This window comes from Cydia pomonella, chromosome 3 (assembly GCF_033807575.1).
Source record: "Cydia pomonella isolate Wapato2018A chromosome 3, ilCydPomo1, whole genome shotgun sequence".
NCBI classification, from domain to species: domain Eukaryota; kingdom Metazoa; phylum Arthropoda; class Insecta; order Lepidoptera; family Tortricidae; genus Cydia; species Cydia pomonella.
Window position 1 is genome coordinate 27,157,767 of NC_084705.1, and position 26,098 is coordinate 27,183,864.

A 26,098-nucleotide genomic window follows, 5' to 3' on the forward strand; every position below is an offset into this window, starting at 1 on the left:
TAACCAAAGTTTGTTCTTTATAAATATTGAATTTACTATAGAATTGATAAAGAAATAAATAAAAATAAAAACCTATAAATGTTGCAGATTGACAATCTTATGCATGCTTGTGGCCGAAATCGGAATAAATATCGCTTCATACTAACTGTAGTAGAACCATCGACAGAAGCGACATTCCAAAGCGCAAAGTAAAATTTGTAGATGTAGATAACCGAATAAAGTGAAAGTATGCGGTACCGTAATGTTTATTGTCCTGCTTGCGCACATCTCACAATCAGTTCTCTCTGTTGCTCTTAATCGTAGGGTTTGCATAGTATGCACCGCAGCGTAAACGAATTATGACATAACTTTACAATGTTGTTTGTTTTACTGTTTGTGTAATATTATGTAAATATTCGTTTAATGGTAAATTGAAATTATTAGTTTGACATTTATTTTTTTATTTGATACACTAGCAGCTCTTAAAGCTGATGCGTGTATATCGCAGCACTTGTGTTTATTTAGCACTTTTTAACGTTCTAAAATGTGTATCTAAAACTTTTTAACTGTGTATGTTATTTGACGTAACTTTTTTTAATTGCTCTTAGCGCCACTTGCACCATCCCACTAATCCAGGGTTTTTTTTTATTATTATTAAAGAACATCCACATCATACATATTATAACTTACACTAAACACATTTTAAAGGTAATAAATACTGATATATACAACGATTATGGAGTACCTAACATTGACTACTTATATTATACATAACAGTGAGATTACCTAACCCAGGGTTAACCCAATGTCAAATTATACTGGTAACCATGGTAACTCCAGGTTTAACCGGTTAACCTCGGGTTAGTGGATGATGCTATTGGCGCATTATTTTGCAGTACATACATATGGTGCTACTTTACCGCACTAGTAAGATAATTAGCGCATTACGTAACTATGTCGAAAATTTATAGGGTCATACATACTGTAAAACGTTGTACAATACATATGTGAATAGGTAATTTGCAACTCGCTTCGATTTAAAACACCCTTCGGCCGTGTTTTAATTTATCGTCACTTAGTTACGAATTTCCTATTTTTCGCACTTGTATCGTAATGTGCTACTATAATTTAGATGTTGATTTTCGAATCTGTTCAATTAAAAAACGTTGCCAACTCTTGACATACTCAAATGTGATTTGTACGATATCCTTCTCTGATATATATGTGGGTCGTAAAAATAAAATAAAAAGTTAGATTTCATTTTTATTTATTTATCATTATCACATTTTGGAAAACTAACAAATATGTAAAATCTATTGCTATCAATTAAAATTTTACACTGAGGTGTATCTAAAATACTACATAAAAAACTACACTATGGTAATGCCCCTAACTGACTAGATGATTTTTATCTACAACATCCACGATGACGCGCAGATTTGTCAAATCTAACCTCTAATGACATGACAATACGCGTCAAGGCACGCGTCTTCGTGAATGACTCGATCTATAATATGTTATAGCATCTACATACACGATTTATAAACAGACAACAAAGAAGAGTGAGAGAAACAAGTGTAACTATTTTTCGGAAAAAGTAACTAAAAACTATTATTGCAAATGTTCGTGATATATTTTTGTCTAAATAATTACATTGTTTAGTACTTACAATTAATTAACAATATTTATAGAAATGCAATAAAAAATTAGTACTAACTACTAATACTACAAACAATTTTGATTAAATCTTATAAAGACAAATTGAACTGTATGAAATTAACGATGAATATATTTTAAAGTGGATACCAACAGAGACGTATTTTTTTATTTATTTTGAATATATTTTTGATATAATGAGCATTATAATATTTTCAGTGTAACTGGTATATTCTTAAACTAGGTATTTAATAGTTATATTCGAATGTTTGTAGTATGAATGTTATACAACCATCTCATCCAATGTTGGTTAGTCATGAACATAGTTGTCGAACGTCGTAATGTTTCAAAACTTTATCCATGATACATCCTTCATACTTCAGCAGCCTTTCAACCGCCAGTTGACAACCAAAATTCACTAAACGATCTATACTAAAAACCTCATATCTCAGTATTCATTTCTATTTCGAGGTTAACCGGTTAAACCTTGAGAGATCATAGTTACCAGTAAAATTTGAGACTGGGTTAGCGGTTTAACAGGTTAACCACAAGTTAGTGGGGTGGTATTAACTTTCACGGAATACGGGCAGATTTGCTAGCGAGTTTTGGTTGTCCATTCCTGGGCTTAGGAGCCGTGCATAAGCCTTTAATTATACTTTTTGAATGTATAAAGTCAAGCGTATTTTGTATCACTAAGCGCCACCACTATTTCGAGGTTAACCGGTTAAACCTTGAGAGATCATAGTTACCAGTAAAATTTGAGACTGGGTTAGCGGTTTAACAGGTTAACCACAAGTTAGTGGGGTGGTGCAAGTGGCGATAAGGGCTACTTGCACAATCCAGGGTTAGCTACTCACTCCGGACCTCGTTACTCGGTAACTCCGGAGTTAACCAGTTAACCCCCAGTTAGTGGCTAACCCTGAATGGCGCAAGTGGCTCTAAAACAGACACAAGATAAGTTGCTTTTGGGGCGACATAGTCGTTTACCCGAAAAAGCCCTTTAATAAAGAGAAAAAAAAAGATAAGTTGCTTTCGTACTTTACGTCGACGGCACGTGTTACTGTCACAATAAAGCAAGGTACCAAAATGTATGGATATTAACGACGCTTTAAACAATACGACTTAATATAGAACGACTTGGTGTGGACTGTATCGTCCATATTAAAGTATAAAAGCGCCCATTGTCATGTCTCATCTAATAATACATTGTTGACATTATAAGTGCCAAGTTCACCATCCAAAACATAATATACACTTATTCACCCTATGTCATTGCAATAAGATTAAAATGTATATACATGTTTATTACCGTGTTTTATACCCGTATTGGCATACAGACAATTCAATAAACAAACAAATCATTTCATGTCAATCATTAGTCAGAAATTCAGAACAAAATGCTTTGCGAAATGTCTTCCCACTCGATCCTTTATTAGGACCATGCTTGTAAAATGTATAGGACAAATAGGAATGACCTAAGTTTCCAATTGGACAAGTGTGATTTGCCATAATTTTAACTGCGATTTCTTAGCAATGTAACCAACTTGAATATCGCCAAATATTTTTGTAATTATTGTATGATCAAAATCACACAAAATCATATTTTCCAACCCTGGAACTCTTCACAATTGATCCTATCCACTCATGCAACTTGATTTAATTTAATCAATTTTCATGCAGCAGCACTTTTCATATGATCAAAGTAAAATCATATTTTTCGACCCTGGAACTCCTCACAACAGATTCTCTCCACTCATTGGACTAGACTAGACGATCATTCACTCATTCGTTCATCATTCATCAGCTCGCTGATGATGATGAGTTAACCGTCACTTGGCCACGACGCCCATGATCTGGCTCTGGTAGTCGACAAAGTCCATTACCTTCTGCGCGATGGTCCGCTTCCGTACCAGCATGGCGGCCGCCTGAGAAAACAAGAGAAGAGATTATTTATTTGTTTGAAAACTTTATACACTTACAGGTTTAACTTATCTTACTAATAATCAAATATAAATATAAAAGTTTTTATGTTTAGGATGTTTGTTGCTCAGTGACGAAATACATCTAAAATTTAGAACACATGTAAGTTATTAACCTGGAATAAATCATATTTTTTAACCTGGAGATGCATCCCGAGAAGGGGTGAAATGGGGGTTGAAAGTTAGAATAAGAATAGTGAGCTAAGTCATGAATTGGAGAGAAAATGTTAGTTTATAAATATCAGAATTCGGTTTTAACAATCTCGGGTTTTTGAGTAAATTTTATAAATTATAGTGATCATCAATCAATTTTAAATAAGCAGCTATGGACTGTTACGTCATACAACTGAAGGTGGTACCTTCCGGTTTAAAATTTGAATCATTTTATATCAGGCGGGCTAATCTCCGTTCAACTCCAGACGGTACCTATTGGAACTTGTGCTAGTTCCGGCGGATGTAGGCCTGTGTGTTGGTGACGAGATTGTTCAGCTTGTCGGGGCTGATCTCGTCCATGGCGCACTCCTCCATTAGGGGAGGGTTGGAGTAGTGAGGGTTCGGGGTTCTATTTGTACCTGTTGGAACTTGTGTTGGTTCCGACGGATGTAGGCCTGTGTCGGAGACGAGACTGTTCAGCTTGTCGGGGCTGATCTCGTCCATGGCGCACTCCTCCATCAGGGGAGGGTTGGAGTAGTGAGGGTTGGGGGTTCTATTTGTACCTGTTGGAACTTGTGTTGGTTCCGGCGGATGTAGGCCTGTGTGTCGGTGACTAGACTGTTCAGCTTGTCGGGGTTGATCTCGTCCATGGCGCACTCCTCCATCAGGGGAGGGTTGGAGTAGTGAGGGTTGGGGGTTCTATTTGTACCTGTTGGAACTTGTGTTGGTTCCGGCGGATGTAGGCCTGTGTGTCGGTGACGAGACTGTTCAGCTTGTCGGGGTTGATCTCGTCCATGGCGCACTCCTCCATCAGGGGAGGGTTGGAGTAGTGAGGGTTGGGGGTTCTATTTGTACCTGTTGGAACTTGTGTTGGTTCCGGCGGATGTAGGCCTGTGTGTCGGTGACGAGACTGTTCAGCTTGTCGGGGTTGATCTCGTCCATGGCGCACTCCTCCATCAGGGGAGGGTTGGAGTAGTGAGGGTTGGGGGTTCTATTTGTACCTGTTGGAACTTGTGTTGGTTCCGGCGGATGTAGGCCTGTGTGTCGGTGACGAGACTGTTCAGCTTGTCGGGGCTGATCTCGTCCATGGCGCACTCCTCCATCAGGGGAGGGTTGGAGTAGTGAGGGTTGGGGGTTCTATTTGTACCTGTTGGAACTTGTGTTGGTTCCGGCGGATGTAGGCCTGTGTGTCGGTGACGAGACTGTTCAGCTTGTCGGGGTTGATCTCGTCCATGGCGCACTCCTCCATCAGGGGAGGGTTGGAGTAGTGAGGGTTGGGGGTTCTATTTGTACCTGTTGGAACTTGTGTTGGTTCCGGCGGATGTAGGCCTGTGTGTCGGTGACGAGACTGTTCAGCTTGTCGGGGTTGATCTCGTCCATGGCGCACTCCTCCATCAGGGGAGGGTTGGAGTAGTGAGGGTTGGGGGTTCTATTTGTACCTGTTGGAACTTGTGTTGGTTCCGGCGGATGTAGGCCTGTGTGTCGGTGACGAGACTGTTCAGCTTGTCGGGGCTGATCTCGTCCATGGCGCACTCCTCCATCAGGGGAGGGTTGGAGTAGTGAGGGTTGGGGGTTCTATTTGTACCTGTTGGAACTTGTGTTGGTTCCGGCGGATGTAGGCCTGTGTGTCGGTGACGAGACTGTTCAGCTTGTCGGGGTTGATCTCGTCCATGGCGCACTCCTCCATCAGGGGAGGGTTGGAGTAGTGAGGGTTGGGGGTTCTATTTGTACCTGTTGGAACTTGTGTTGGTTCCGGCGGATGTAGGCCTGTGTGTCGGTGACGAGACTGTTCAGCTTGTCGGGGTTGATCTCGTCCATGGCGCACTCCTCCATCAGGGGAGGGTTGGAGTAGTGAGGGTTGGGGGTTCTATTTGTACCTGTTGGAACTTGTGTTGGTTCCGGCGGATGTAGGCCTGTGTGTCGGTGACGAGACTGTTCAGCTTGTCGGGGCTGATCTCGTCCATGGCGCACTCCTCCATCAGGGGAGGGTTGGAGTAGTGAGGGTTGGGGGTTCTATTTGTACCTGTTGGAACTTGTGTTGGTTCCGGCGGATGTAGGCCTGTGTGTCGGTGACGAGACTGTTCAGCTTGTCGGGGTTGATCTCGTCCATGGCGCACTCCTCCATCAGGGGAGGGTTGAAGCGGTAGTAGCTGCCCGGGGGTAGGAGGTCGTTCAACACTAAATGGGTACCTGTTTAAACAAAGAAGGGAGGTGAGTAAACATAGGTATTGTCGTCAAGAAGTCTCAACAGGCCTTGAATTATTAAAGATCAATAACGAAATGTTCTTCGAAAACTTATTTTGTAGCATATTTTCGGCGCTCTCGGATAAAGCCATCCTATTACACCATTCTACATTATTACAAAGAGGATATAAAAATGGTGCAAAGAAATATAAACCATCAGTGTCAGTAGCAGAGTCCAAATTCCAAAGTCCCAGGTACTTCCTTCTGCAGACCCTTGCTTCAGCTCTGATAGTCCAAGACTTGTGAACAGCTTTACCAATGCCTGCATTTATCATTGTTCTATTATGCCGTCCTACAGGAATACATAAATGCACAGGATAACGAACCTTCAGTATCGGTAGCAGAGTCCAAAATCTTGTTAAACTTGTCCTTCCAACTGGTCCCAGGTGCTTCCTTCTGCAGCCCCTTGCTTAAGCTCTGATAGTCGAGGTGTTTGTGAAGAGCTTTGCCGGTACCGACGGAGATGACTGTTCCGTTTTGGAGAGCTTTCGCTCCGAAAAGGAGCTTGGCTTCGTGGAGACCGACGCCGGTTGGGTTGTTCACCATTATGCCGCCGTCCTGGGAACAAAAGTGAACTTTGTTAACATCTTTTTAATATCTGTATTGGTTTAGACAGCTTTTCTAAAGTGCTTGGTACTATTGGTATACTGGTATTGGTATTTAATGCTACCTAATGATGTAATTTAATATTTTAAAAACATTTCATACCAGTACAAAGACTAACTAAAACTATCAAATACCAAAACTTACTATACCTTATATATTATGTATATGTGTGGCCTTTACCCTCCAGACCGATTTTTCTTATACAATTACATGTACTTATATGAACCGAATTAAGATTATAGCTATAGTTTGGTAAACAAGTTTTGTCAGTAATAGCGAAATAAAAAATTATAGTTATGCCTTTCTTGGGATTATAACAGTAGTATGAGAAAAAGATAGTGTGGTTCTCTTTGCCTACGCTCCGTTGACAAACGACTCCCGTCAAATTAAAGGAGCAGGCGTTAATGGCGCCATCTAGTAGACTTAATAGCGTTATTCAATCAGAACTCGTTGATGTAGGCGCGGTGCTGGAGAACACGGACCGCATTCGCAACGGGTGCGAGCGGGACACACTACAGCCCTCTCACCTGGTGGAGTAGGTTGTCCAGCCGGAACTCGTTGAAGTAGGTGGGCGCGGCGGCGGAGGCGCGCACGGCGTGCCACAGCCGCGCGCGCGCCGTGCCGGGGAACACGGAGCGCACGCGGAACGGGTGCGAGCGGGACACACTACAGCCCTCTCACCTGGTGGAGTAGGTTGTCCAGCCGGAACTCGTTGAAGTAGGTGGGCGCGGCGGCGGAGGCGCGCACGGCGTGCCACAGCCGCGCGCGCGCCGTGCCGGGGAACACGGAGCGCACGCGGAACGGGTGCGAGCGGGACACACTACAGCCCTCTCACCTGGTGGAGTAGGTTGTCCAGCCGGAACTCGTTCAAGTAGGTGGGCGCGGCGGCGCAGGCGCGCACGGCGTGCCACAGCCGCGCGCGCGCCGTGCCGGGGAACACGGAGCGCACGCGGAACGGGTGCGAGCGGGACACACTACAGCCCGCTCACCTGGTGGAGTAGGTTGTCCAGCCGGAACTCGTTCAAGTAGGTGGGCGCGGCGGCGCAGGCGCGCACGGCGTGCCACAGCCGCGCGCGCGCCGTGCCGGGGAACACGGAGCGCACGCGGAACGGGTGCGAGCGGGACACACTACAGCCCTCTCACCTGGTGGAGTAGGTTGTCCAGCCGGAACTCGTTGAAGTAGGTGGGCGCGGCGGCGGAGGCGCGCACGGCGTGCCACAGCCGCGCGCGCGCCGTGCCGGGGAACACGGAGCGCACGCGGAACGGGTGCGAGCGGGACACACTACAGCCCTCTCACCTGGTGGAGTAGGTTGTCCAGCCGGAACTCGTTCAAGTAGGTGGGCGCGGCGGCGCAGGCGCGCACGGCGTGCCACAGCCGCGCGCGCGCCGTGCCGGGGAACACGGAGCGCACGCGGAACGGGTGCGAGCGGGACACACTACAGCCCTCTCACCTGGTGGAGTAGGTTGTCCAGCCGGAACTCGTTGAAGTAGGTGGGCGCGGCGGCGGAGGCGCGCACGGCGTGCCACAGCCGCGCGCGCGCCGTGCCGGGGAACACGGAGCGCACGCGGAACGGGTGCGAGCGGGACACACTACAGCCCTCTCACCTGGTGGAGTAGGTTGTCCAGCCGGAACTCGTTCAAGTAGGTGGGCGCGGCGGCGCAGGCGCGCACGGCGTGCCACAGCCGCGCGCGCGCCGTGCCGGGGAACACGGAGCGCACGCGGAACGGGTGCGAGCGGGACACACTACAGCCCTCTCACCTGGTGGAGTAGGTTGTCCAGCCGGAACTCGTTGAAGTAGGTGGGCGCGGCGGCGGAGGCGCGCACGGCGTGCCACAGCCGCGCGCGCGCCGTGCCGGGGAACACGGAGCGCACGCGGAACGGGCACTCGTACGAGCGGAACAGGAATGGGGAGAGTTTCGAGCCGGCGTTCACTACGCACGATACTAGCGCCATCTGGGGAGAAGACAGTTCATTACGAACGTTGAAAAAAAATCTGCTCTGCACGTTGTATCACGAGGAACCCGAAAGATTTTAATCACGCATTTTTGAGGCAAGGAAAAATGTTATACGAAAATGTTTCGCTAAAATTTTGCACGCACAGCAGTTTGGCTTCACGAAAAGCAGGTCTACTACTTATGCTGGTACCAGTTTGATTAAATTCATTTTGCAGGCATGGGAGTATTTTGCGACCCCTCTAAAGCTTTTGATTGTGTAGACCATCATGGTACTCTAATTATCAAACTTAATTGTTATGGTATTAAAGGACTTACATTGAATCTTATTAGATCATATCTAGCACAGAGAAATCAAAAGGCAGCAATTAATGGAGTAATTTCTTCCGAAATAGCAGTGGAGATAGGAGTACCTCAAGGATCTATTTTATGCTAATTTTTATTCCTTGTGTATGTCAATGACTTGCTATATATGGTAAAGCATTGTTATGTTCTCTGACGATACTTCTTTATTGTTCAAAGTTAATAGGAAAAATACTGAGCCTGTTGAACCAAACAATATGATCCATGATATTGAATGGTCAACATTTTGAATTTGTTAAGACTACTGTTTTTTCTAGGAATAACTTTAGACTCCAAATGACAATGGGGCTTCCATGTAACTTCATTGACTAACAGGTTGAGCTCCGCTGCGTTTGCAGTAAGGAGAATAAGGCAGCTTACCAATATAGAGTTCGGTTAGTCTACTTCGCTTACTTTAACCGTATAATTACTTATGGTCTTATTTTGTGGGGATCAGCTGCTAATGTTGATTCAATATTCATTTTGAAAAAAAGGGCGATTAGATCAGTTTACAACCTGAGGTCGCGTGAGTCACTAAAAATAGTTCTTTAAGGAAGTACATAATCTATCTCTGCCGTCACTATATATATTTGAAATAATTATGTTTGTAAGGAAAAACTTACACAATTTCCCAACAAATGTTGATAAGCTAAAGGCTACAAGAAATACAGGTTTTTTTTTTGGAACCCGTAAACCGTACTTTGGGGATCCCCGTACTAACAACTTTGTTAGTATTATCTATTTGTAAGTTACTGAACAATAATGAAAACCACCTAGATACTTACTTTAGGCGTATCGTTTCTATTGCACTCCGTGAGAGTACAATCTCCCAGGTTCCTCTTCAGTAACGCCTCCCACGCATCCGTATCGTAGTAGGAATGTGTCCACACTAACCTAGATGTACCTGTTAATACAAGATACATTAATTAAGAAACATTTAATAAACAATTACTTGCTCTAACGCTTTCTGGCATGCCTACTTAGTACACGTTTGCGGAGTGACGAAAGGTTTAACAGAATGCCTGGGAATTCAAATTACAATATTTTGTTTTGTTTAAATGAAAATTCTTCCGACAGAAAGTCATGTCTGGTGAATGTATATTAGTCCTACGAGGCACTGACTTTCTCACAGTTACAAGAGGCTATGGAGTCCAATATACATCGGGGAAAATTGGAATATTTGTTTTACATTTTAAAATTATTATTATCAAATATTTATAATAACTTATGGTTTCCAAACTTGGGGGCTTACCAAAAAGCAGCACCAAAAACTGTGTGTCAAAACCATATGGAAAGAAGCATACTTAATATACAACTTAGAGATAGAGCCAAATTGACCATAATCAAAGGAAAAAACAAAAACAATAACTAAAATAATAAAAGAACAAAAGTGGCGCTGGACAGGCCACATGATGAGAGAAAACATACATAAGTAGACAAAGGACCTTGTAGAGTGGTGCCCTAGATATAATAAAAGAAAGAGTGGTCCACAAAAGTTTAAATAAAATAGGAGGAGGTAAATGGATGCAAACAGCAAAGGAAAGAAATAAATGGAGGAGGCCTACGTCAAAGAAAGAGTTGAAGCTAAAGTACTGAAACCATATTAATGTAATTCTTAAATCTGAAAACTTCTACAAATAAAGGCTAATTACATTATCAAATATTTAAGTCCACTCCTTGAAGTTTGTTTTTATTATTTAATTTTTCAGGATGTGTATATTTTGTGTTTTATGTGTTGTTATTATGATATTATTTTACCTCCAATGAGCGAGGTGTTCCCGAACATTTCCTTGGACAGCGTCATGTACATCTGATTCGCCGTGTCAAGCGTGCCCACGCCTCCGCCTGGAACAGTGAAATATTTTTCATATAACAATAACATTCTTTCAAGTTAAGAATACTACAAAATGTTTTTTAATCCTCCAAACATATGGTACTACACACTTGTTGTATCTAACATATTTTACCGCCTTTAGCCGATCGATATTTCGCGGTACTTTCAGCGCATGCCGCCATAATCATAATGTAAAAGGTGAGTTTTGGATGTTATATGGAATTCTAAAAAATTGTGATGATATTAAGTAGCCACTATACCAATGGCTATAATAGCTATGTGCTGACTCCGATGATATAGTAGAACATGTCCTGCACCCGTCTGCCAATGAGACTCTCGAGATGACGTAGTACTTCTATAGCTATAACCCAACAAGTAGGTAACAGTGTAGCCACATACCAATGACGGCAGCTATGATGGCCCCAGTGCTAACTCCGATGAACATGTCCTGCGCCCGTTTGCCGGTGAGACTCTCGAGATGCCGAAGTACTCTAACTGAGCAAGCACAAAGGTAGCCACATACCAATGACAGCAGCTATGATGGCCCCAGTGCTGACTCCGATGATATAGTCGAACATGTCCTGCACCCGTCTGCCAGTCAGCCTCTCGAGATGACGAAGCACTTCGATGGCTATGAGGCCGCGGATGCCGCCGCCGTCGATGGACAGGATGTTGGGGCCGGGGCCTTTTGTGGGGCCGGTGTAGCCCATTAGGGCTAGGGCCTGGAAGGGAAAAAAATATTAGTATTTTTAACTAACACAACACAACACTATCAATTAATGGAGTTGGAAACTAAATGCTTTTGCTGTTTATTTGTATTTTTAGTTACAGCCTAGATCGCAATAAACTACTAAGTAATAACTAAGGCGTATATGTCAATAATGTTACTAAATTAACAGTAATAATATAATTACCTCTTTGACAATGCCAGCAGTCTCCTTGGTTATTGGTTCATCATCATTCAGTCTTCGTTGTACCCTCAAGAGTGCACGCACCGCGCCCTCCTGCGAAATACAACTATGGTTATAGATCGTGTCGTTCACGAAGACGCGTGCTTTGATTCATATTGTCATGATATTAAAAGTTAGATTTGATAAATCTGCGCGTCATCCTGGATGACACAAACTATATTACAAGTAAAATATATGAGTGGTCATTACTTAATTCTTAACTTAATTAATGGCCAAATACACTAATTAATGGCCTACAGATATAGATAGTAATTTTCATAAAATAATAAATAAATTAGGACCATTAAAATTTGCGACACATCTCATGTCATGTTTCGATCCAATAAGAGCCCGATAAATTACGATGGCATATGTCTCATCATGTAAATGATGTTGTTTTTCCTTTGAGTTATAGCAGTAGGACTCATCAAGGCAAACAACAATAGGCTATAAAGGAGAAAATATAGAAACTAAGAACATTGATTATGCATATTTATTGTTAATTATATAAGAAAATTGCGATTTTGTCGGTGAACTATTGCGTTATGTATCTATACATATAGTTGCTTTACCATCGTTTTTTGGATAAAATGTAAGGAATCGAATGGTACCCTTACTTTATCCCTTTTTAGGGTTCCGTAGTCAACTAGGAACCCTTATAGTTTCGCCATGTCCGTCTGTCTGTCTGTCCGAGGCTTTGCTCCGTGGTCGTTAGTGCTAGAAAGCTGAAATTTGGCATGGATATACAAATCAATAAAACCGAGAAAGTCGTACAATAAAATCTAAAAATTTAATTTTTTTAGGGTACCTCCCCTACACGTAAAGTGGGGGTGATTTTTTTCATTTTTTGGTAAAGTCAATATATTCGGAGATAAACGCTCCGAAAGAAAAAAAAAATGTGTCCCCCCCCCGTTAGAACTTTTGAACCATAGCTCCCAAAAATATGAAAAAAATCTTGCAAGTAGAAAAACTATAGCAGATATGATCAGTTTAGCTGTTTTTGAGTTATCGCAAAAAGTTTCCCCTTCATAGTAAAAAGACGTGCATCCACAGTTCATCCCTTGGTTAACAATCTACTATACTTTAAGCTCCAGTTTAGCTTATTGTGACGGAGGAGTAACTACGGAACCATACTCTGAACATGGCCTCTGTCATGCCCTTGGCCGGTTTTTAAAGGTTAAAAATAACCTTAATTTTTGAAACTTTCAGGTCCTGTATTTTTTTATCATTTTCATATATTAATTTAATATCCATTACAGATAAATTTCTCATTTGCTATCTATTTCACTAGATTTTGTTATAAAATTCGACATGTGTCATCATCCCTATTGTCATATATTTACCCATAGAGTTATGATAGCCATAATGCTTTGGCTTTTCATTATCACATGACAAGCGCATCATTACAACATACGAACGGAACTGAAGGTAAACATCTGGTAAATTAAAAAAAATCTAACCTTAATAGCATAGTCCCTAGACTCAGGATATTGTTTCAAATGGTCGATGAAATGCTCTGTCCTCCTCATCAGGCATTCTGTCGTCTCCGCCGTCACAAGCGCCGATATGACGTATGCCGTCCGGGAATGGATGGAAGTCTGAAACCATATTTGAATTTTAGCGTATGTTTTTGTTACTTGAGGATAATTGATAGAAGAATCGTCTCTACAACTAAATGACACTAGAGTTAGTGTTATAAGTTTTTTTTGGTAACTAGATGGTCAATTTTTAGCGCTAAACAACCTATTTTAGTTAGTTACCGCATTATACTAATATACCTAGTTATAATTTAAGTATTTTCTTGTTACTAACAAAACTATGGACACTTATTAGTCTGAACTAAATGCATTTTATTTTTTTTTTATTTACGGGCCCTTCCAGCGCTATCTACCTTAGCAGATTTTTTTATTCGTAAAAACCAAAGGTACGAGTAAAATAGCGTTCTTTAAAAAAATACGTATTTCGCTACCGTTAATCTCAGAAATCGTGGTTTCGTTCTCGATATTTTCCTCCTTCAAAACTTAACCAATCGTAACAAAACTGTGGGAGCGGAATGAGAAAGAAATTATCTGTGTCGGACCGTTTTGATTTTTGCATTTATTGTTGCTGATTTTGTATGCTAAGCGTCAGTTTACGGCGCATTTTTTTGGTTGTTTTTAGCACTGTTTAAAGTACCTAACCTAGTTCTTATACCAGAATATACAAAAAGCAAAACGTACCTATGCCTACGTGTGTATCTACAGGTCATCATCATCTAGGGCCAAAATCATCTTGGGCCAAAATCCAGAGAAGAAAATGTCGAGAACGTTTGTTTGGAAATATGACCACTAATGTTTCCTTTTAAGACGAATGCATTGTCAGCAATTCTGTATCATGTTATCCACTCTCAGAGGGCATTGTATTTACATTTATAGTCGTGTGCGACGACAGTACATGATGTACTGACGTACGTGATATTACATTACAGACCGCGTGATGCGATAACATTTTTATTTGTTATGTTAGCATAGATATCAAACTACTTTCCTTTTTATCTGGAGCAAGTAGGTATATGCTCAAATATTCGTGTTGCATCTCTTTCCTTAATACCGCAAACGAAAGTGATGGAGTAATTTTGCGCAAATACTTTTGTACTCGTATTTACCATAGCTTGGCTGTTACCAAGTGTTTCATGAGACAATTATTGTTGATTCATATGATGTTTTATAGTTTAAAAAATCCAGTTATCATTTCAGTTCGCTATTTTTAACTATTGGCTGTGTGGTTCAAAGTCGAGATTAAATGTACAAGTTGTTATTTAAAGAAATATTAATAAATAAAAAACAAATCCTACTTAATATATTTTTCTAATTTTCTTATCTTTTTCGCAAAGTATTGAGGCTACAGACTTATCTGAATTAGATAGGGACTGACCCCCTGGCAAATATAAGAGTAGATTATGATATCATAATCAGGTGATTACCATGTTTTATTACTTTCTTTGTTTTGTAAAAGTGCTAGATAAAAATTGGGAGCAAGATTTTTAAATAGGTCTTATTCATCCAATGTTTTATAAAAAAATAACCTTAATTTTGGAACTTCATAAACATCCAGTGTCAATTGTTTAAAGCGATCTGTACTTTAACCATTGTTCTTATGGAACACATACAACCATAGTTGGAAAAAATACAACTACAAATAAGTACAACTACCATGCCCAATATGAAAATCTTTACAAATTTTGCTTTAACCGAAGGCAATAAGGCTGTGATTACATTATTAAAATCCAGGTCTATAAATAGATAATTATTTATGGCCAGATCATTGCCATACATTGGAACAACTAAAGCCAAGCTTGTTATTATTTCCTAGTTTGTTAATCAATACTGTAATTATAATATATAGTATATTAAATTTATAATTTGGAATCTTGCCAATAATTTGTACCTCTCAGTAATCTAAACGACTTAGCCTTGAAGAGTGGGGCAAAAAAAACTTAAGATTTTTTTTTATGCATAATCATTAATCATTGAAATAGACCACTGTTTTCTTTTCAATTTCATAACATTGTATATGTACGCACAGGCGCCGGTCGCCCGCGGGCACGCTCTACTCAACTCCGTGCTCGAGGCACACCAGGAGTGCGACTTGTTTCTGAGTGCAATCGGACGACTGATGACTGAGTGTAAGAGAGTGATAGAGCGAGAGATGCCTGTAAGTATTATTATATAATGTGATTATGTAGATACTTTTGTACTCAATGTATAAGTATTACTGTCTCCTAATTTGTGCTGCTGTGGCTTTAGCTGTTAAGACACAATAATAAATAAACAATATACAATATGTAGATTTTGGATGAGTATCAGTAAATTAAAATTTTTAACTTGGCATTTCAGTCCATTAATTTAATAAATCTGTTTCCAACGTCTACAAACTGGCATTAATAATTACTACTACTTTTTATGGTTGGTACAAAATTAAATGAAAAACTCACCTTTGTGACTATAGGCTTATTCGATTTCCAGCTGTTCTCCGATATTTTCCCAAAGTGAGTATCCTTTTTTAGCTTCAACCCTTGCCAAAGACCTTCCATAGTGATCTCTTTGGCTTCCGACCCCACTGACAGACCTTCTTGAGGAAACTTCTCATCATGATTGGGTATTTTAAAGGGTCTCTCATCTGTAGTGCTTGCGGCAGATGTTTCTTTAGTAACAGATTTTTTTTCAATGGCTGGTTCTATTTCTTTGGTTGTAGTTGATAATCTAGCTGTGACTGCTTTTTCGAATTTTCTAATTAAATCTGTAAAAAGGATGAAAAAAGATTTGAAATATGTAGTAACACTTGTTCTAAATAACAACACTGACACTAACTTTCATGGTCCCTATGAAAGTTTATTTTCATATGGAGTAGCTGTCACATAAAATGTTTTTAGATATTATTTGGAAGTTAGCGACTAATTTAAAAAAATAAAATGTTTAAACAAAACATATTTTTCAATTATATTTTTAATTAAACTCAACCAAAAGAGACTTAAAGAAGTATACAAAATGTAAACAATATATTATTTATGTTCAGCGATCAGCGACTAGCATTTTATGTCACTTATTTATGTGATATTATTTAATGTTAAATGTAATTAATTTATGGATAAGTCTATGTTGTTAATAATAAAAGCATATAGGTACTCTATGCATATAGGTAGGGACTCTAGGGGTCCTAGCATGCACAAGTTTTTTGCACAAATCGCAAAACGTCTGGTTGACGTAACTGGTGACTGAAGTGCTGGCGGTTTCCTTGCACAATCTACAATCTATATTGAGATACAATGAGGAAATGCCGCCAGCATCCTTGGTACAATGAATCAAAGGCCTATTTAAGAACTAAGCTAATTATAGTAATCCTCTGTATATATGCAATATGTATATTGTTATTGTAAATAAATATGGATCCGGTATTGTTAAAAAATCACTGAATTTAATCTGTTATCTATACAGACACTAAAGATTAAGTAAATTATCATAATTTTTTTCATGTTTGATATTGTCACTTGATTCCTTTTAACATTAAGGATTCTTTTGTATAAAGAGAATGAATTTTCTACATCAACAGACTGTAAACCAATATTCAATGTTTTTATTCAAGCTTTTTTGACAAAGCAAACAAATTTGTAATAAAATAATAATTTGATGATAAAAAAACTGCATTAGTACTAAAAATGAACTGTAATTTGTGCACGAACTTTAAAAAGATCCAAATCCATGTTATACTTTCGTCGAAAAATTGTAACCTGGCGTGTTCGTTGTTTATGTTACAGAAAAATAAATAAAGTCAATAAAAACCTGAACTTTATGTAAAGTTTATTTATCAAGTCATTGTCCGAAAGCGAGGTTGAAGGTTGAAATAATGAAACCAATGCCTGTGTCCTATTAACATCATTTAATATTAATTGTTGATGTTTGATGATTGGGTCTGACCATAAAAATAGCCTATGAACTCAATTACTGAACTCTTAGCAAAACCAAATGATAACTGATGATGATGATACGAGTGTTACTTACTGTCCCATTGCTCCGGAGAGGCTGGCTTCATCCTCTGCACTAGTTTTTCAACTTCTGTGTTCAGGTTGGTCATCGACAGATAGTGCCGAATTATTCGCCACTGACTGCCCAACGAAGACATGTTTAAAGCTTTATTAGATCTCAAAGCACGTAAAACACAATATATTTTATTAATGTGTATACCAATTACTTAGTTTGTATCTAAATTATAGATACGAAGCAAATTCTTAGGCGAATAACGTACGCTCGCGACCGACACTTCACACTTGGTTTATCGTAATGTCACAATACAAAGAACTCTCTCGACGATTGGATTCACGTTATCACAGAAACAGTGTCGATTCACAGCTGTAGCAAATCTAATATTTGCGTAAAGCCTTGGCGTAAAATATAAATAAATCAATGACAGATACGAATGACGTAAAATCGGACGATAACAATTCTGCCAATCGCAGCTGAGCGAACCAAAACAAACTTTTTACATTCACTTCACTCTCGATCAGTAGTTCACTTTCTTTTATCTAATCACGTCACTTTAAAGGAAGTCCTCGTAAGTTTGAATGTCTTTTTAAATGGTTTGTTTAAAAACGGTGAGTACCTTCTTCTTTGAATATTGAGTTAGTACTGAGAAATTCGTAAATAAACAACTAGTTTTATATGATTATCAAAACATGTTTGCTAACAGCGCGCTACGTGACGCCGTTGGCCACACCTCCAGCACGACTCAATGAAAACGCGCCACTTCACAATCAAAATATCGTATGATCTAGTTTTGTAACCGTTCCAAGATTTTATTTCCGCATCACCACGCCACCGATGAGTAGACTGGGATGACGGTTATGTTGTTTATACTTAGTTATTTTATTCCATTTACCACTAAACTGCATTACAGTCCTGCTGGACTTGAATTTTATTTTTAGGAAGGAAATCAATTTTGTGTGTGACCCAGTTTTATTTAGTAGACCCATCTGACCGATTTGTATTTTTAATACACGAATCAAGGACATCTTGTCCTTAGCGAGAGCCACACCTCATTTCTAGATTTATATTAATTCTAGAAGTATAATATACTTAACACGTGTTTTCTTGCTTGAATTTGAATATGATTTATGAAATGAGCTCTCCGCCGAGGTTGTCCCGTCCCTAAGCTAATAAGGACTACAAATTGAAGTTCTTCAAAAAAGCAGTGTACAGGTGTTAAGTGGTCAGCAACGCACATGTTACACTCCTGGACTTGCAGGCGTCCATAGGCTGCGGTGATCCTTACTATCAGACGAACCGTATACTTGTTTGTCACCAACATGTAAAAAAAAGAGTGGTTATACTTGATTCCATTAACATGGATGGTTCATTTTTTTGCTAAGCTATATGGCCCCTACCTGGACCGCTAACGGGAATTCCCCGGAAATTCAATACACAACAATTTCTGATATTACCTGATTTTATACGCGCAATAGGTACTCTGTTTGTGTCAATAGGTTGTTTTTCAGTTTCAGGGCACTGTCAAAACAGAGTTCTATGATTCAACACATAAACTAGGCAGGTAGTCTTAGGACGGAAAGTTCGCATGTGCAATAACAACAACACGCATTTCTCAAAACAAGCCGACGCTCACGTGAAGGGACTTGTTTGTTGTTGCAGCAATCTTCTGCGTTTCTCCGTTCTGTCATTAAATCATATACGTATGTATACGGTTTAGTCAAGATCAGGTATATGATAAAATACTTTATAGGAACTTTTAGAATTTTTTTATTTCCGGTTGTGTAAAATTATGATTGCATTGTGGCTGAGCCGCAGCTGAAAGAAAACAGATCATTTATGATTTTTTTTTAAATATCCCGAGTAATTAAATACTGGCCCGTAGAAACTGTTCTATTAGTACCTACATTTATAATAGGTACCTACATATTGTCTTGATATTGTAAAGAGAATGACATAATCATAGTCATACGAAATGAGTAAAATAACAATTGCCAAAAACCAGTTGCGTGAGTTTCATGACACGATAACTATTTTTAGTCTAGACGAATGTACTATTGAGGTTACTTGAGATCAATTATAATATGCGTCGGTACACTCGTTACTAGGTACATTAGAACAGAGCCAAATATATTCCTATAGGAGGAAGATATAAAATGTCTATTTACGTCAGTTTTAAAGTCAGTATATCGGGGCAGGGGAAGACCAAGATGGAGAAGGCAGGACGACCTAGACACATCATATTGTCACAGAACAAATAATAATACTACCGTACAGATATGGCACTTTCTACAAAACCGAAGTTTGATAGCCATTCTGGACGAATCGTGCTGTCCCTTTCTTATGTATGGTACTATCCCTTTCGGCTATTTACGGTTGTTAAAATTCAAGTCATTAACTTATCTGTGGTCGTGCACGCAAAGGTACGTCAAGTTGTGCCAACCCTTATAATTGCTCGGAGAAATGCCGAGCGGAACGTAGCCGAGAATGACCGAGAGGAGGAATGTCGCCCCACTGATATTGTGAACGTGTGGGTTAAACAGGACCAAAATTACTGCCACACTTTCAGCATATCAAGCAGGATATATTGCACTATATTGGATATATATCAGGGGGAGGAACCTTAGAGCGTCCGGGCGTTCTCGGCCCCGTTCGGCTCGGCATTGCTCCGAGCAATTATTAGGGTTCGCACAACTTGATGTCCCTTTGCGTGCACAACCACAGATAAGATAGGTAATTACATGAATTTTAACAACCCTAAATAACCGAAGGGGATAGTTCCATACCTTAGAAAGGGACAACATGATTCGGCCCTGAATCGCTGTCAAGCTTCGGCTTTGTAGGAAGTTTTCTTTCTGTACGGCAGTACTATTATTTATTCTGTGTATATACAAAGATACTTTCTGGGACACTCTGTACAGCGGGCGGTATTGCTTTTAATGACCAGCAACCGGAAAACGGAAATTTGGCTCTCATTTCTGATGTTAGAGTAGGTAATATTCAGGACTTGTACGTTTCCTTATTTTAGAGAAAATTGAATATTTGCATTTTCGCCATTGTCGCGAATATCCATATGACACAGTTAAAGTAAACACCACACCTATCTAATCGGTGACGTCTGTGAGATCTAACTGTTATGAAAGTCATAAAATATTTTATAAGCATATCTTGAGATTATTCTGAAGAGCTGGTGGCCTAGCGGTAAGAGCGTGCGACTTGCAATCCGGAGGTCGCGGGTTCAAATCCCGGCTCGTACCAATGAGTTTTTCGGAACTTATGTACGAAATATCATTAGATATTTACCAGTCGCTTTTCGGTGAAAGAAAACATCGTAAGGAAACCGGACTAATTCCAACAATGCCTAGTTTACCCTCTGGGTTGGAAGGTCAGATGGCAGTCGCTTTCGTAAAAAGTAGTGCCTACGCCACATCTTGGGATTAGTTGTCAAGCGGACCCCAGGCTCTCTTGAGCTGTGGCAAAAATGCCGGGAAAACGCGAGGAAGAAGAAAAGAAGATTGAGATTATTTTAAAATCATAAACTGTGTTTGGGACGAAATATAAAATGAAGTATATGCACTATCACATGATCTAGTAATTTATAGGTAAATATATATATATATGTGCGATTGCGAGGTAAATATTATATATATTTATGTATACTATTTGTGTCTAACTTGGAAATGGATTCTTCTTTCTTGGATCTTAGGGCCATTCTTACAATTAGGTACGTAGTTCAACATTATAAGTTGTTGTCATAGGTTCATAGTAAAAATAGCTGTCTCTTGTTTTACCTGTCACGTAGGGACCCATTTGACCCACAACATACTATAAGTCTCAAGTTCTCGGTACTTACTCTCTCGCCACTGTACTGGGTACGTGTGATTCAGGCATCTATTAAATGTGTCATCATTACCTACTCTTAATTGGAAAACCCATTTCAAACAATATTTTTCAGTTCTAACTTAACAAAGCTGATGATAAGATCAAAAATAATGCGCAGTTCGTTTGCATAGCCAAGTAGGTACTATTACATAACACTCCCAAGGCCAAATGAACGTAAACATAGCGTGTTTTTAACGCAAGTTGTTTGCACTTTGTATAAACAATATAAACGTATCATATCAATCATAGTTTATATTTATTTCGAAATGTATTGCTGGGTGCACTCACATATATGTACTAGACAGGCTATCGAGAACAAATTGTGTCCGCCATTTCCCGCCGTTTTCTGTTCTCAGTACAAAATGTCAAAAATGTGATACTCAAGCCGTAGCTATTTACGTGGTAGGCAAACTGTGTATGTGTGGGTTTTTTGCATGTTTTTAGGGATGTGGACTTGTCGATTTTAATAATTATTTCAATTATATCGATAATCTCTACACAGCGGAACGGAATAGCGATTAATTGAAGCCTCGATATCTTCACTAAAAATTAACATCATAGAAATGCAGATGGATAATGAATACTTTGATATAATAAAATAGCTCAATCATCGCGGAAAACATATTTTAGTTGGTATTGTTAATTTTTCGCGCGCTTTGCAATGTTGGTAGGATTGTATGTAAATCATTCGTTCAGGCATTGCGTATTTTCATCAAGAGATGGCGCTGTTAAGTATTCAGATTTTGCTAATGAATCAATAGGCGGTACCACACAGAGCGAGCGAGCGAGCTCGTACGTGCGAGGCAATTTCCTCACGCACAAACCAGCCAGTGTAGACGTGCTTCGGCCGAGGCGGCGCGCGCGGGCGAGGAAAACGCACGCAAATTTCATTAGCAAAATTCAGATTTTGCTAATGAATGAATGAATGAATTTGCCTCACCCATATGCTCGCTCTGTGTGGACCCGGCTAATTACCTTGAAATTGTAAATTAGAGTCCAAATTGTCTGTGACGTATATGGGACAAGGCATACGAAAGGTTAAATAATTCGTCGACTTAACATTTTTTTATTATTATTTTGACTTCCAAATTAAGACTGAAAATTAATAGACATTGATATGGCAGCTACTGTAGATTTTAAGGCTGAGTGTGTACCTATTCAACTTATTCGCCGTAACATTTGAACATCTAATTGCGATCATTTTATTATAGAAGAGATGCGTTAGAAGCATCTAAATACGAAGAAAACTTCTAAGTTTTGAGCTCCAGTCTAATCGACTTGCTTTCAATAATCATATGGCTCAGTTCATTGATAATTGACCAGTAAAATCCGTTTCACTTTAAAAAAATAAAACGCCAAAGTAATACAAAACGGTTGAATATATTTCTTACCCAGTTAAACATAACAATATCATATCAAGGACATAACTATAGTAGGTATATGAAAGTTACTTCAATTACACACTACGTTGTTCACAAATTTCATTACAGTAAGTTTGTGTCATAAGTTACCCATTCAAACATACCACTAAGGCTCTTTCCTGACTTTTCGGTTCAGTATCGAAGCAGTAGGTACGCAGTAGTTTTTTTCTGATTGGTGCGAAAGCGGAGTGGGGCGCCACCACGTATTTGCACCAATAGGCAGGTCCACACTGAGCGTGCATACCCACGAGGCAATTTCTTTACACAGCGTTTTCCTCGCCTGAGCGCGCCGCCTCGGCCGAGGCACGTCTACACTGGCCGTTTTGTGTGCGAGGAAATTGCCTCGCGCGTATGCTCCCTCTGTGTGGACCCGCCTATTCACGTAGCAGCACTGTACTGATGTTACTACAATTCCTTGCTGCCAAGTCAGAGGGCCAGGGGGCCTTAAGTAACGAATCATAAAGCATACAGACGTAACATTTTTTTAATGCGCATCAATTTTCCACCTATCGCACACAATATAAAAATTACAATAGTTAAAAAACAGTATAACAAACATCAACCTTGCAAAAAAAATAACATTACACAACCCTGTTCTGGGCATTAATTAATTTGGAATAGCTTTTGAACTCATACTTGCTAACAGTACATTCGAAAAAAGTTACGACTACTTGTGAGGTTATAAAATTTCTAATTTGAAAAAAAAAACGAACTATAAATACGGGCAACGCATTGTAGAGCCAGAAAATTAGTTAATACAGTTAAAAAACTTAAGACGTACCTCTGGTCTAAGTATAGGCAAGGTCCTCAAAATTGCCTACGAAGCCCAACTTTACCTGACTGTATAAAACTGTGATTCTTCGTCTTTGCATTATTAGTAATGATATATAGACAGCTGTTGCAAAGAATCTCAGTTTTTTTAGCCAGGCAATGTTGGGCATGGTAGGCAATGTTGAGGAAGTTGACACTAGGTGCACAAATACATGTATCTATGTATGTAGACAAGGGATACTAGTTGCCTACGTTAATTCTGCTACAATTATCATAAACTTAACAGGCAATATTGTATCAACTACAGTGTATTCGGGTCATTCCGACTGTTCCAAAAGTCGGCTAATTCCGAAAATCACCCATATTTCCATCATATTAGAGTCCATTTGTGGAATTACCCAAAATTCTGTACGTTTCGATATTACTAGAATACACCTTGTCACTATTAATAGTATAATACCCGGTAAAGCATGTATATTTAGCATGCTATAATAAGTCAGATAAACAACCTACTTATGCAAGTATTCATTGTTTATATTCAGTACAATATACAATTATAATGTAAATACACAATATATTTAGTATACATGTACAGGAACGATTTTACAATCCCGAATGCTGTAGAATTTGATGAGATGATTTACAATGAGAAGTAGAATTTAAATTAAAAAAAAATCATACAAATTTCACATTATTCATAATTATTATCAGGTTTACTGTTATATAAAGTTCCAAATTAACAAAAAGTTTCTAGGTCTGAGAAGGGTTGGTATGTATAGATTTCCAACTGAGCACGGTAGGTGGCTCTGGCTAACAGTACTTCTCGAGATCTTTTTACCTACTGGATAACTGTAAAAAAAGATTTAACAAGTTAAATAATTCAGCAGGTTGAAATGTGTATTTTTCTGATATAAATACATTAACAACCCTAAATATATTAAGATTACAAAAAAAAAAAACACATGCTGTGCTCTATTTAACATTCACTAGGATAATAATAGACAAATTAAAACATACAAAGATGATGGTATCAAGTCTATACAAAGAAAAAAAAAGATGATTGTAAAACCGCCCTCTAATAAACATAGGACAGGCACAATTCTACCAGTCTAGTATTGTCGATTTCATAAAGCATAAGACATAAGTAGTAACTGTCTTCCATCGCTGTCACTTTCTGATACATTAATAAAGAGAGAGACATAATATCTGGTGAAACTAAGTATGTTTCAACTTGAGAGCTTGGTTCAAAATCTTCTCTTTTCATCTATTTGTTACTGCACGCGAATAATGGATATATAGGCAAGAAAAAGAAGCATTGGCTTTTTTTGAGCTTACATACAGTTAATGAATTTGATTTCTGTGAAACTTTGTACCTCGTCGCAGCGACAATCACTAATATTACATATACGTAATTTTTTTTGATATAGGACTATTATAGGAGGAAAACGAACAGATGAATCGGGTAATCGATTACCGTCTGCCAAGGACATCTGTAACACCAGTGGGGTTGCAATTACGTTGCCGGAATTTAAGGGGTTGCCAGGCCAGTTCGATGTTATTACGTCGCTATAGCTTGCTCGAACGTTCTATAAACAATGCCCGTATTATGCAACCCTGTCATGGAACTTTAACCAATAGTGAATAATGATGTACACTTCAATTACGTCTGCTGATTTTTCAATTATATAAATTGTATTTGAGAAATCGATACTGTTAAACTTTGTGCGTTGTTCTGGCGCGGGTGTCTTTGCGGGCGACGACGGGCAGTCGCCGCTTGGTCGTCGGAGGGGGAACCTGTGTCACTTGACGCGACGCGCGCGCAATTATTATATGAGAATTGATCGTACGGTTTTGAGTGAAAGGGCAGTATTATGAAAGCCGTTAGGGATCTCATATTGTATAGAACCCCTAATTATATGTTTACTAAATTTCCAGGTAGAGGTAGCTTTTTATTAATACAACTACCTAACGGTCCTCTATCGTTAATTTTATAAGATGTTAATTTATTTTGTGTTTTTGAGAGACGATTTGTGTGGATAATAGTTTAGCCAGATATAAACATACTTCTGTTTATAAATAAACAAAGTATTTGATTTAAGCTTTCCCTTTCGAGACCAGAGTCCAATGATTGTACACATATTATTGTCACGATGACAAGGTATGAAGTTTCATATAAATAAACAAAATAAATCTTGCCTGTACACAAACGTCGAATGGATTGAAACCATCTGTCAATCACAAACTAGATATAATCTACAGGTAGGTATTCCCTTCACGGCTACCATGAGTTGGCATTTGACATTGACTTTAGCGAATGCGTGAACTCGATCGCATTCCCTCTCTATTGCACCAATCCATCAGTGCGAGCGAGATGGATTGCGAGCGAGTTTACGCAGTCGCTAACGTAAACGTCAACTCATGGTATGGCTACTTATTAAATATTGAAAACCCGCCACTTTCTACCCACGAAAAGGTTTAAACATCAGACATTTCCTTCTATTTATAGAGTAGGTATAATTTGCCAATAACCTAAATTTATAACTAAGTATAAACAAAATTTCCTTTGTTCAATTCACAGTACAAAAATAAGGATACAATACAGTTCTCAATGAGGGCTACCGCGTTTAGTTTCATCGCTAGGTGCGCTAGTGTAGATGGAGGTCTTTCAAAATGTCAAATGCATAGAATTTTTGGGGGTAGCAAGCTTTTATATCGCAAATTTTCACTCCTTATTCATAATTGTGGTAAATCTTTTTCCATCTTTGATTAATCATGGTAAACATTAGATATAATTCAATAAATGTTAGTGGTT

General features: G+C 39.2%; 1 protein-coding gene across 1 annotated transcript; it reads right to left on the reverse strand.

The window, feature by feature from the left end:
- Nucleotides 1–1,229: 1,229 nt before the first annotated feature.
- LOC133516443 (calcium-independent phospholipase A2-gamma-like) lies at nt 1,230–18,269 on the reverse strand. Its single transcript, XM_061849394.1, has 11 exons — nt 17,234–18,269; nt 15,670–15,974; nt 13,157–13,294; nt 11,661–11,750; nt 11,270–11,468; nt 10,671–10,757; nt 9,698–9,816; nt 8,377–8,571; nt 6,338–6,569; nt 5,791–5,957; nt 1,230–3,560 (listed from the first exon to the last, which is right to left on the reverse strand). The coding sequence occupies exons 1-11, from the start codon at nt 17,352–17,354 to the stop codon at nt 3,465–3,467; spliced, it is 1,749 nt and encodes a 582-aa protein (XP_061705378.1). The 5' UTR covers nt 17,355–18,269; the 3' UTR covers nt 1,230–3,464.
- Between the last annotated feature and the right edge of the window lie 7,829 nt (nt 18,270–26,098).